The sequence below is a fragment of the Peromyscus californicus genome, unplaced genomic scaffold (genome assembly GCF_007827085.1).
Source record: "Peromyscus californicus insignis strain IS unplaced genomic scaffold, ASM782708v3 Scaffold_13__1_contigs__length_99412109, whole genome shotgun sequence".
NCBI classification, from domain to species: domain Eukaryota; kingdom Metazoa; phylum Chordata; class Mammalia; order Rodentia; family Cricetidae; genus Peromyscus; species Peromyscus californicus.
In genome coordinates this window covers 60,779,213-60,792,356 of record NW_026294424.1, presented here as the reverse complement: position 1 = coordinate 60,792,356, position 13,144 = coordinate 60,779,213, and the positions used below count along the sequence as shown (strand labels likewise).

At 47.5% G+C, this 13,144-nt stretch overlaps 1 protein-coding gene and 1 long non-coding RNA gene across 8 annotated transcripts in view; one reads left to right on the top strand and one right to left on the bottom strand.

Moving 5' to 3' along the window:
* Positions 1-4,342, bottom strand: part of Limch1 (LIM and calponin homology domains 1) — a 321,480-nt gene extending 317,138 nt beyond the window's left edge. For 5 of the 7 annotated variants that reach the window (XM_052735045.1, XM_052735048.1, XM_052735047.1 and 2 more), the window contains exon 1: positions 4,038-4,211. In XM_052735045.1, coding sequence (XP_052591005.1) covers positions 4,038-4,133 — 96 coding nt within the window. In that variant the 5' untranslated portion in view covers positions 4,134-4,211. Of the gene's footprint in view, positions 1-4,037 lie in introns of all 7 variants that reach the window. The other 2 variants (XM_052735049.1, XM_052735052.1) reach the window with 2 other exon arrangements.
* LOC128108483 (uncharacterized) lies at positions 4,342-9,406 on the top strand. Its single transcript, XR_008217485.1, has 3 exons — positions 4,342-5,387; positions 7,108-7,184; positions 8,285-9,406. It is a non-coding gene; the product is annotated as an uncharacterized LOC128108483 (long non-coding RNA).
* Positions 9,407-13,144: the final 3,738 nt, after the last annotated feature.

Genomic DNA, 13,144 nt, shown 5'->3' with positions numbered 1-13,144 from the left:
TGTATATTAGAAACATATGGTTCAGAAGAATTTCTCTCAAACTCGGGCTTAGTGGCAGGCCTTGGTGGTATATGCCTGTAATCCCAGGAGGACTCAGATTCAAAGTCAGCCTGGGCAAGCCTCAGTCTCAGAGCATCAATATAAGACTAGGGATGTCACATCAGTTAGCTCACTTGCCCAGTTCCTGGTACTGCAACACAAATAAAATCATAAATAAAATAAGATAACAGACGAGTGAAACCAAAACAGAGCAAAATCAAATTCAGTTGCTATTAGCAACAGCACCAAGAGTGGTAGCAAAGATAACAGAGGAATAACAACAATCATAATATAATATAAATGCTAACTAATGCCGTCACTCAAACAGTACCAGGTGCTATTCTGAGTACTTACTTTCTTAACATGCACATGTGGAGTATGTGTGTGTATTTGTTGTTTGTGTGTGTTCGTGTGTGTGTGTGTGTGTGTGTGTGTGTGTGTGTAAGTACTAGTGCATGTGTGCAGGTGTGTGTTTGTGTACATGGAACCCCAACATTGACATCAGGAGTCTGCCTGAACCACCCCCTAACTTATTCTTCCAGGCAGTGTCTCGAAACCGAACCAAGAGCTCACCGCTTGCAAGCCAGCTCCCATGGGGATCCCAGTGCTAGAACGACAGGTGGGTCATGGAGGACTCTGAGGATCCAAATCCCAGCCCTCACACTTACCTGGCCAACGCTTTAACCACTGCACCTTATCCAGAGTCCCTACTCTAAGCATTTTAAAATATGTTCACCTATTAAACCCTCCAGCACGCCTACGAGGTGAGGTGTTATTTAACATCCTGTTTTACAGATGTTTCAACAATACCCCTTTGTTGTTCTGTTGTTAGTTCGAGGTATCTTTCAAAGAAAATATCTGGAAACATAAGGACAGGAAAAGCAGTTTGTCCAAGGTCGCTCAGCTAGAAGTGACAGACCTGGGCCTCCACCCAAGGATTTCCAGCTAGGAAGTTAGGCCTCTTGGCTCCCTGTGCAGCCCTTACTGCCCGGTGCTTGGGGAAACGAGCTAGAACGGCAATATGATAGGAAGTTAGCCTTGCCTCTGCCTGCTGGTCGTGGATTAATGCTTGCACTTTGCTGTTTCCCCAGGACCCTCCCCAAACCCACAGTAAGGCACTCAGCCTGTTCCCACAACCATGGAAAGTCACTTGAAATGTGCCCCAGCGGTCCCTACCCAGTTGTGACCAAGTCCAGCTTTATTAGGGGATTCACCTTTAGCATCTAAGTCAGAATCTGCGGGGGGGGGGGGGGGGGGGGGGGGGGGGGGGGGGGGGGGGGGGGGGAGCAGGGGGAAGAAGGAGCCTGGCTTCTGGGCTACATTTCCTGCCCAATAACAGGGTCTTCAAATAGTCAAGGCTGCAGGCCAAGAAATTCCTGCTAGGAACCTGTATCCGGGAGCTTGCTCTCTGAGCCTTATTAAGAATGTAAATTCTCTGAACAGCCCAGAACTAAGGGTTCTGAAGCCGAGTAGTAGCAAAGTTTGTTTATTAACCTGCTGCACCCATGGGGACGTTTTCTGAAAGGGTAAAATTTCTGACTGCTCAGAAAGAAAAATGAAAAAGAAAAGGCCTGTGGGAAATTTAATCACCAATGGAACAAAAACCGAAAAACAAAGCCCTCCCGATGAGGATGTTGCCTGAGACAATGGGCCCCTAACGGGAGATGCGATCGTCTCCTGATAAGAATCCCCATGGGAAGTGGCTCCCACTAAGAAACGCATTATTGCTATATTAACCCAGGAATCTTTGTTCGCTGGGTAACTGGGTGCAAAACCATCTGTTACAGCCCCTGGCTCCCGGTTTGCAAACGTGGCATTTACACTTCAAGAGGAATGTGAGGAAAGGGGAGGGGGTCATCGAGTAGCTCCCCTGCCCCTGCCGAGAACACCTTTTTACTGCCCAGGCTTGGAAGGGGAAACTCCCCTTTTGATGAAATACAACTCCGCTGTGGTAAGGAGATAGGCCGCTTCAATTATGCACACGCAGCGTGCCTGGCAGCCTGGTCCTAAAGCCACACAGGCACACCCCATCAAGGTTTTCACTTTCTTTGACTGGTTTAAAAAGAAAAGTAACAAGAATAATACTAAACTGTGTTTAGAGCTTAACCTGGCTCTGCTTTCTTAAACTGTCTCTTCCTTTCCTCAAGCCAATATGAAAATTGATGCTCCACACTGTGCAATGTTTAGCCTGAAATACCACACACACACACACACACACACACACACACACACACACACACACATACAAGCTTTATATATCTTGCTCTTTGGAGGATGTACATACTCCAGAATTCACGGATATGTGCAATTAAGATTTGCATGCTATCCTGTATGGAAATTATGCCACAATACACTTCAAAAAGCAGAGCATGTCGGCGTTACCATCAATTAAAGAAACTGGAAATAAATCACTTGCCTATGAGAACAGAGAGGCTATTCTTTCTCCTGGACATTCCTTTACCTCCAAAATACAATCAATTTTTCTCCAAGGAATGTTCAAGTCCAAGAACCTGAAAGATAAAGAGTCCTACAACTCTCCACTACCGCCAGTGCCTACAAACGTCTCCTGTGGAGCCTGTGAGCCCCAAGCGCAGAGAGAACACCTGTCATACTCCAAGTCTTTCAGGCACACATCAAAAATAAGAGGCCAATGTCTTTTTCTCATCTGCTAGTGAGTTATCTGTATTCAAGAGACACGCCAGCCCCAGCTTTTAGCAACAGTGTCTGGTATACTCTGTTTCCTTAACTCCGTTTTTAAATAGATGTTTCCAAACTCTGAGGCGCTTTTGTATACATGAAGAAGGTTGACCCTGAAAGGTGGCGGCCTGTGGCTAGAGCCTTCCAGCAACTGCCTCTGTAGGCAACTCAGCAGGTCTAAATCTGCAGCCCCATACAGCAGGTTTAAATCTGCAGCCCCATAGTTCTATCACCCTAACAACAATGGAAACCCAGGCTGTCCCTAGGGTGGGGATGGGGTCCCTAAGTGAGATTCTGAGTACTATGAAGTTTATCCTTGCTTGGCCATGACTTAGCCGCGCACACACATCCTCCTTTTAATAGTCAGGTCAAAGGAGTCATTTGGCCAAATTGACCTCCCACAAAGCATAAGCAAGCATAATTCCGTTGAAATAGGGATTCCACGAGTGGATCACCTCCCCCACTCTCGCCCTCCAAGCGTCCTGAGACCAAAGACCAGTGGTTTCGGAATTGCAGGGCTACTGAACTGCACCTGCAGATAGACATCATGAATCAGGATCACCCTGCGAGCGCTTCCTGGCCTGAGCCGAGAGCTCCAGTGATTTCCTTGGCCTTCAATCGAGCCATTTAAGAAGTGAAATGTGCCAACCTGGCCGGGTATACGGCCTGCTGGAGCCCACCCTGCGGTCTCTGGGGCAGCCAACGGCAGGGTAGCGTGTCTGCGGATAGTGCACTCGCAACTAGGTCTTGCAGGTTCCCCCATGCTATGCTCTGCGCCAGCCTCGCACCTGAACCGGTGCCAGAACACAGGCTAGAGGCTCTCCGATGGGTATGAGCCTCTGTGGAGACACTGCCAACTCCGCTCCGGAAGGGCGAGGAGGGAGGCCAAGAGGTGGAATGTGGAGCAGAGAGCGGGACACCCTGAAATGCGGCTCCCGCAAGGGCTCTGGAAGCCCTAGCCCCTGGCGCGTTTGCAGCGCTTCGGCTCGCACTGCGCTTCCCATGGCAGCGCCTGCAAACCGAGCCGAGATTGCGAGCTCCGCAAGCAGCAGGGATGGAGGCGCAGGGGACCGCCTCCTGCCCCTGGGCACACTGCTAGACCGCAGTGTCCCCTGTTCACGCCCACCACCCCGGGGCTCCAACGCCAGGGGATCGCAGTCCGGCTGCAGGCCGCGTTGGGTGACCTGAGAAAGCTGGCCACGAAAGTGGAGGTGGGGGAGAGGCTGGACCCGCGATCGCTGCGCGCCAGGCAGCAGCTCGGGGCGCCCTTGCAAGGCCGCCCGTCGCCGCCGGCACCCTACCTCGATCCACTTCTGTGCCTCGGCGAAGGCAGGCTCCGGAGGTGGTTCAGGCTGCAGGGGCTGAAGGGCTTCCAGACCGAGAGCGGGGCAAGCCATCTGCGAAGCCCGGCGAGCACTGGAGCGCTGGGCCGCCGGGATGAGCACAGCCGCCTCCGCAGGAGCGCGCTCTCCGCCCCTTCCCGCCCGCCGCGCTCGCCCGCCGCCTTCCCCGCCCCCACCGCGCGCAGGTCCCCGAGGACAGCGGCGCGCACTGCCGGAGGACGCCGTGGCCACCTCAGCCTGTGTCGCCCGGGCCTGCCGCTCCGTCCCCTCCCCCAGCTAAAAATAACCTGCCGGGAGCGCCGGGCGTCCCTCCCGGCTCACGCAAGGACCGTGGGAGGGACTCGGCCCGCCACCCGGCGTGTCCCGCCACAGGCCGGCTTCCTGGGGGGGATCGGGGTGGGGACGCGGATCGGGCTGCACCTGGGTGAAGCGCGGTAGGGAAACAGAACTACTGCAGCGGAGCTGAAGGACTCGCTAGCACCTGCTGCCCCTCCCAACCACAGACCTGAAGCCAGGAGCTTCAGCCCCTGGCTCTGCACCCTTCAGTATCCAGAAGGCACCAGATCTTTCTGTTAAAAGAGAAGCTTTTAACAGCAAGCTACCTGGGCCCTAGTCTGTTGACTCATTCAAACGACTTATTCAGCTCCTATTATTTGCCAGCCACCAAGCACTAGGACACGACAACAAACAAACAAAAAAAACTCTGAAAATGTGTGCTGTCTAGTTTTATGTCAACTTGACACACGCCTCAATTGAACCTCAACTGAAAAAAAAAGTGCCTCCATAAGCTCTGGCTGTAAGGTATTTTTTTAACTGTTGATTGATAAGGGAGGGCCCAGCCCGTTGTGGGTGATGCCATCCCTGGGCTGGTAGTCCTAGGTTCTGTAAAAAAGCAGGCTGAGGAAGCCAGAAAGCAGCCCCCTCCTCCATGGCCTCTACATCAGCTCTTGCCTCCAGATTTCAGCCCTGCTTGAGTTCCTGACTTCCTTCAACTGATGGACTATGATGTGGAAGTGTAAGCCAAATAAACCCTTTCCTCCCCAAGTTGCTTTGGTCATGGTGTTTCATCACAGCAATAGTAACCCTAACCAAGACACAATTTAAAGACTGGGCCTTCAAGAGATGAGATGCACATTTAGACTGGGATATAGCTCATTTGGTAGAGTGCTTACCCAGCATGCATGAGACCCTGGTTTCTGTTCCCAGCACTGAGGACAAGTGGTCATGGAAACACAAACCTGTAATCCCAACACTCAGGAGGTGGACGGAGGCAGAAGCTCAGAAATCCAAGGTCATCCTTTGCACACAGTGAGTATGAAGCCAGCCTAGGCTATAGGAGACACCCCTCTCCGTATATATTTCCACTATATATCCACGATATATTCCCATGGGGGCACAGACAATAAACATGCAAATCAAAAGATGTGTGCAGAATGTGGTATCTGCTAAGAGGAGATGGCCTATGTTAAGGAAAGTGCTAGCTGATTTTTAATAGCCTGCTCATGTTGCTCCAGAAATGGGGGCGGGGGGGAGGCAAGCATGCTGGCAGAGGTCTAGAGGAGAGAGAATTAGACAAAGCAATAGGGAGTTTATTCTGTCTCCCTGAGGCCATGGGGATTGGCACCACTACTCTGAAGCAACAGAGATCTCTCCTCTGTGGGTCCTGTCTTCTCTTGTCCCATCCCTCCCCACAGGCCCAGTAAATTCCTCTGATACTATCTGGTTTCCCGCCCACGCCCAGTTCTGTCCAGTCACCCCTTACCTTTGCTCAGTCACTTCAATTGTGGCTCAGTGAGACAAAACTTTTCCTGGGGTGTGGTAGTATTGTGTTCCCCGAAATATTGTGCACTCTAATAAACTTATCTGGGGTCAGAGAACAGAACAGCCACAATATTAAACATAGAGGTTAAGCAGTGGTAGCACACACCTTTAATCCTAGCATTCCAGAGGCAAAGATCTGCCTGGATCTCTGTGAGTTCAAGGCCACACTGGAAACAGCCAGCATGGTGACTCACGCCTTTAATCCCAGGAAGTAATGGCAGGAGGCAGAAAGGTATTTAAGGCATGAAGACGAGGAACTAGAGCCTGGTTAAGCTTTTAGGCTTTTGAGCAACAGTTCAGCTGAGATTCACTCTGGATGAGGACCCAGAGGCTTCCAGTCTGAGGAAACAGGATCAGCTGAGGAATTGGCGAGGTGAGGTGGCTGTGGCTTGTTCTGCTTCTCTGATCTTCCAGCATTCACCCCAATACCTGGCTCCTGGGTTTGTTTTTATTAATAAGAACTTTTTCTTTTTTTTTTTTTTTTTTTTTTTTTTGGTTTTTCGAGACAGGGTTTCTCTGTGTAGCTTTGCGCCTTTTCCTGGAACTCACTTGGTAGCCCAGGCTGGCCTCAAACTCACAGAGATCCGCCTGGCTCTGCCTCCCGAGTGCTGGGATTAAAGGCGTGCGCCACCACCGCCCGGCTAATAAGAACTTTTAAGATTCATGCTACACTGGGGAGACACAACCCACATAGTCTACTCACCCCAGATATGGATTCCATGAGAGACAGGATATAACCAAAGTCCAGCTTGGTAAGCCAGTGAGTTTTACTGGGGTCACTTACAGGAATATGGGTGAGGGGTTACTTACGGTTGCAGAAATGACTCAAAGAGAGCTGTATCACCAAGGCCCACCCCAACATGGGAGACAGCTCCCAAAGTTGGGAACCTGGAGCACAATGCACAGCGTGCAGGCAGCTCAACAGGTTGGAGAGTATTCCAGACGCCTCCCTCAGTTGGTCTAAACCTCTTCCAGGCAGCTCTGCTGGTCTCGGCTTCTTCCAGGCAGTTGGTCAGTCTGAGAATCTTCTTTACAGCTTGTCTCTCATCTTCTGCGGGGTGGGGGAGCCCTCAACTCTTAATATTTTCTCTGGCAAGGAGGGGGCCCAGTGAATCTGGTCAGTTTCAGGGACTTCCTGAAGGTGTTTTGAGCTGTTTGCCTTCCTACTTAAGGAGCCTCCTTGAAGGATGCAATGTTTCAATTACAGAGGAAACTGTTACACAACACAGTGCTCTTGACTGACAGGAAGCAATGGATGTATCTCTGAACAGCTGCTGGAAAGAGGTGAGTAAGCTGGCTGGAGACAGGCAGGTAGTCATTGCAGCTAAATCTGTCCTTTGTTTATAGTCTGAATTTAGTTTGGGTCCCATTCTGCCACTGCAACACAGAGATGAACCCAACGCAGGCTTGGAATTGCACTATGCTCTACTTGGGAGTCAGGTAGCCTATAGTGTATGAACTGTGAAATCACTTAGATGAACTTGAGTGGGGCCAGGCACAGTTCTCACTGCAGCACAAAGAGGTGACCAACCTAAACTTGATTCAAGCCCTGTCATCATTGCTGTGAGGAAGCTAGGCTATAAGCTCAGACAGTCTTATCCAGGCCTGCTCTAACAGCAGGCCCAGCTTCCTTTCCACTCCTGTTCAAACCACCTGACATTTGTGCCTCGGTTTCTTCCTGTCGAGCGAAGCGGTCAAGCCACCCAGAATCATGGACAAGCACACACGGTGACTAAGTCCAAAGACAGAAACATTGTAGTTCATAGTGCTTAGCAAAGGCCAGCTGGCCCTTGCGTCCTGTCATCCAAAACAGAGGGAAAGGCAGATATGCAAAACACAGATCTTAAAGAGGGCCTAAGGGAATGCAGTCCAAGGAAGACCTTGTCTCCAGGAAGAAAGGCACCAGGGTAAACACAGGAGCTTGTAAAACAACTTCAGAACACTGACATTGAACTGTCACCATGGCCTTCTTACTGCATGGTAAGTACAGGGAAGGGAAGCAGGTGACCTAGACAGCATCTGAGTTCAGACTGTTGACCAAGGCAGTGTGATAGTGCACACCCATACTCCAAGCACTGGGTAGAACAAGGCAAGGGGGCTGCAAGTTTGAGGATAGCCTGCGATACATACTGAGGCCAGCCTGGACTACATAGCAAGACCCTGCCTGTAAACAATAGGGGATTGGCAAAGCAACTCAGTAATAGAGCATGTGCTTAGCATGTCAAAAGCCCCAGGTCAATTCCAGCACTAATGAATAAAGAAGTAAATAGAATCATACAAGACATAGTCTCTCATATGTGGCTTCTTGGAATGTTTTTAAAATTCATCCCTAAAGTGTTACAGCATGTATCAATATCAGTATTTTGTCATTTTTTTTATTCAAGGTATATGCTCTCACAATGTCCTCCAGATGGGCTCAACGGATGCTGCTACCTCAATCCCCTTAGCAACTGGGACTCCTGGTGGTACAGACCATCACAACCACACTCCACTCCTTTTTATTACCCCAAATTTTGACACTGTATTAATATTCATTCTGTATATCCATTCATCAGTTGGACATTGGGTTGTTTTCACTCTGGAGTTGCTATGACTAATGCTATTATAAATATTCATGCTCATGTGTTTGTATCGAAATATGTTTTCTCTTGTGTATTTGCCAAGATGATTTTATGTTCCGCTTGTTGATAAACCACCAGACAGGCTGGGCTCAAAGTCATAAAGATCCACCTGCCTCTGCCTCCTGAGTGCTAAGATTAAAGACACATGCCACCCTGTCTGACCCAGACTTTTATTGTAACCACGGCAGTGTTTATGAAATGGAGTTTAAGTTTTTTTGTTTTGTTTTGGAGATAGGGTGCCCTGTATTCCACACTGGCCTCAACCTCCCTGTAAAGCCAAGGATGACCTTGGACATCTGATGCTCCTGCCTCCACCTCCCGAACACTCAGATTACAGGCATGTGGACCATCATGCCTGGTTTATGCCCTGCTAGAGATCAAACCCTGGGCTTCACAAGTGCTAGGCAATCTTTCTGCCAATTGAGCTACATCCTCAACCTTTGATTATGATTTGATTTGATTTGATTTGTATTTCCCTGGGGGCTAATGACAATGAGTATCTTTTCATATGAATATTGGCCACTTAAGTGTTTTCTTAGGAGAGACATCTATTCTTTTTTTTCTTTAGTTTCTTCCTTTTTTCCTCTTTACTGTTTTTGTTGTTTGTTTGTTTTTTAATGGATCATTTTATAACTCAGTCTGCCCTTATATTTATGGTGAGCCTCCTGCCTCAACACCTCAAGTACTGGAATCATAGGTCTGCAACTCAAGGCCTGACGTTTTTGGCATTTATTAATTGAATTCTTTTTTTTCTTTTATTGTTGAGATGTAAGAGTCCTAATATATTCCAGATATGAATCCCTTTCAGATATATGATTTGTAAGTTTTTTCTCTATTCTGTGTTGAATTTTCACTTAAAAATATCTTTTTTTCCATGTGTGTATATGTGTGTGTGTATTCACCGGGGTGCTTATGGAGGCCAGAAGTTGGAGTTGCCCAGTATGGGTGCTGGGATCAGAACTGGTCCTCTGATAGAGTGGTAAAAGATCTTAACTCCTTCTCCATCTCTAGACTTAATTTTCACTTTCTTCGTGGTACCCTTTGAAGAACAGATGTTTTTCATTTTCATAGTCTAAAATATCCATTTTCTAATTTTGTTGCTCAGGGTTTTGGTGTCATAACTAAGATATTATAGTTTAATGTAGGCTCACAAAAGGTTATGCATCTTTCAAAGAGTTTTATTGTTTCAGCTTTGATACATCCGTAGTTTTCATTGAAGCTCAGATCTTAAGGTCAAACAAACCTTGTTAGCCTGGGTCCTTTGAGGAGCAGAAACCAACGTGCATTTTCAGGTGTGAAGAGCTTATTAGGAAACTGTCTTCAAGCAAAACTACAGAGGGAGTCAGTGAGTGCTGCCTTGGAGTGAAGAAGAGAGGAACCAGCACAGTAGTATACATCTACAATCCCAGAGCACAGGGAGGTAGACCTTGGAGAATTAGGAGTTCAAGGCCACTCTTGGCTACCTAGAAAGTTTGAAGCCAGCATGAGCTACATGAAAGCCTGTCTCAAGAAAGGGGGCGGGGCCAGTCAGAAGAGCCACTAGGCTGCCATGCACTCCAAAAACAGTTCTGCAAGCCTGTCAGGAGGTCCTTGAGCCAATGCCAGCTGGCAATAGGGTCCAGATATTCCAAGAACAGGCCAGCCTTCGCGTTCCTGCCATTCTCAGCAACTGTCTAGAAACATTGTGGGGTCTCAATGCAATGTGACCATAATTTCAAAGCGGAACAGCTGCAGCCCTTGGTCTATGATGTTCGTTAAGGGGCACATTTCATAACTACCACATTTGAATCTGAGTCCAGTCCTGTCTCTCATTACAATGCATTAACTAAAACATTATTTAATCCTTCTGAATCTTTCTCCCATCACCGTCTGTCTTGCAAGGTCTCAAGTAGCCTAGGCTGGCCGAGAACTCACTATGTAGCTGAGGATAATCTTCAACTTCTCATCTTTCCGCCTCCACTTCCCTGGAGCTGGGATGATTGGCATGGGCCTCTGTGCCTGGTTTGTGCAATGCTGGGGATTGAACCCGGGGCTCTGCAAATTAACTACATCCTCAACCCCTAGTTTTGTTTTTGAATCAAGGTTTTGTGTGGTCCAGACTGGGCTCAAGCTTATTATGTAGCTGAGATCACCATTGAACTCCTGATCCTCCTGCCTCCATCTCCCAAGTGCCAGAATTGTAGCCATGTGTATGCAATGCTAAGGACTGACTCCAGAGCTACATCTCCAGCCCTACGTTATTCATAAAACACCTATGTCCTTAGATGCCACTCAAAAATAAGTGATTGATAACAATAAATGTGATAGCATTATATGTTAAGATAGGTATAACTAATATAATGGTTAGTTTTTAATTACCAACTTGCCACAAACTTGAATCACCAGAGAAAAGAGCTTCAGTTAAGGAAATGTCTAGATTGGGTTGGCTTTGGGGTGTGTCTGTGGGGGATTGTATTGATTGTTAGTTGATGTCGGGTGACCCAGCCCATTGTGGGCGGCACCATTCCCTAGGCAGGAGTATCTGAACTATGTAAGACAGGAGAGAGGTAGAGGAAAGCTCTGAAAAAGCAAGCAGCGTGGGCACATTCATGTCCCTCTGCTCTTGACCGTGGATGTGATGTGACCCTGCTGCTGGAGTTCATACTTTGATCCCCCTTCAATGATGAGCTGTAACATGGAATTGTAAGCCAAATAAACTGTTTTCTCCCTAAGTTGCTTTTAATAAGGGTGTTTTATCACAGAAACAGAAATAAAACAGAATATACACTAGTATATAAAATGAAGCAGATTAATTGGTTGTCAACAAACGAATTCTAAATTCCAGCATGTTCAGTATTTGGAAGACCTGTGGTTGGATATAAGCAAGTATTTACTAAACTTCCTGCTCACCAAGGTCTGACTTACATGTCACCTTTGTGGTGAAGTCTTGCTGAGCCACCAAGCCAGTAATAGTCACCTGTCATCACAATGTGGTACTTTACACTACAACAAACAGGTCTGAGGGGTCCCATGGGAATACCCAGACAACCCAGGCTATTGACAAGACTATAGGTTGCTCTTCACAAACTGACCACAAGGCCCTATTGCTAAAGACAACACCTACACAACTCATTAAACATGGAGATGTCAAGCTGGGACCTCCACAGAGCCTTTACACCCATGTGCTAGCATCTTTGGTACAGAAGGTACTCGGCACACTACTAAAGGAGAAGTGTAAACATCAACCCAGCTACAAACCCTTTGATCTACAGTGGTGTCCTGCCTGAATGATATGCTAGTTCAGAGGTGGAACAAAGCTTGTAAGAGTGACCAACCAATATCTGACTTGACTTAAGGCCACTCTACGAAATGGAACCCATATCCAATACTGCTTAAGTGGCCAAGAACCAGAGACTAGATAGCTCTGGGACCTAGGGTAAAACCAAATACTACTGTTCTACTCAAAGGATGTAGCAAATAGATAATATTTTGCTATATTCATAGATTAGTGCCTTGCTCAGCCATCATCAGAGAAGTTTCCTCCTGCAGCAGATGAGAATAAATACAGAGACCCACAGCCAGACAATCTGAAGGGCATGAGAGACCTCAGAAAACTCAGCCCTAAATGAGATACCTCCATCAAATCCTTCCTCTCAGGGCTTAGGAAACCCTGTGGAAGAGGACACAGAAAGATTGTAAGATCCAGAGGGGATGGAGGACAGCAAGGCAACAAGGCCCTCTCAATCAACAGGATCAATGAATCTATGAATTCACAAAGACTGAGGCAGCATGCACAGGAGCTGCTAACTAGTTTAGTGTTTTAATGTTGTTTCTGTGCGTGTGATTTTTCAAGACAGGGTTTCTCTGTGTAACAGCCTTGGCTGTCCTAGAACTTGGGATTCCTTGGTGTGAGAACAAGCGGGTCTTTGAGTCTGTATCTGTTTCCTATACCTTCTCTTGGGCTCTTGTAGATGGAGCTTTCCTGGTCCTGCCTGGCCCATGGTCAGGACAAATCTCTCTCACCCGCCAGTCAGGCAGCTGCTTAGACCCAACCGAGTAAACACACAGAGACTTATATTGCTTGCAAACTGTATGGCCATGTCAGGTTTCTTGCTAACTGTTCTTATATCTTAAATTAACCCATTTCTATTTATCTATAAGTTGCCACGTAGCTCGTGGCTTACCAGTATCTTAACATCTTCTCATGGTGGCGGCTGGTGGCGGCTGGCAGCGTCTCTCCGCCTCAGCCTTCCACTTCCCAGAATTCTCCTCTCTGCTAGTCCCGCCTATACTTCCTGCCTGGCTACTGGCCAATCAGTGTTTTATTTATCAGTCAATCATCCACAGCAGGCTCTTTTCCTTCTGTTTGTTTTGTCCTATTCTGGTGTGTTAGTTTTGTTTTCTCATTATATTACTTTTTATCTCATTTTATTAGTATCCCTTAGAAGCCTGTTTATTTTCAAATGAGAGACAGAAAGATCTAGATGAGAGGGAAGATGGGGAGGAACTGGGAGGAACAGAGGGAGGGGAAATTAATCGGGATATATTATGTGCGAAAGAAATCTATTTCCTTTTTTTAAACTTTCTTTTCACTTATTCTTTGTGTCTTTCACATCATGCATCTCGATCCCATTCATTTCCCCA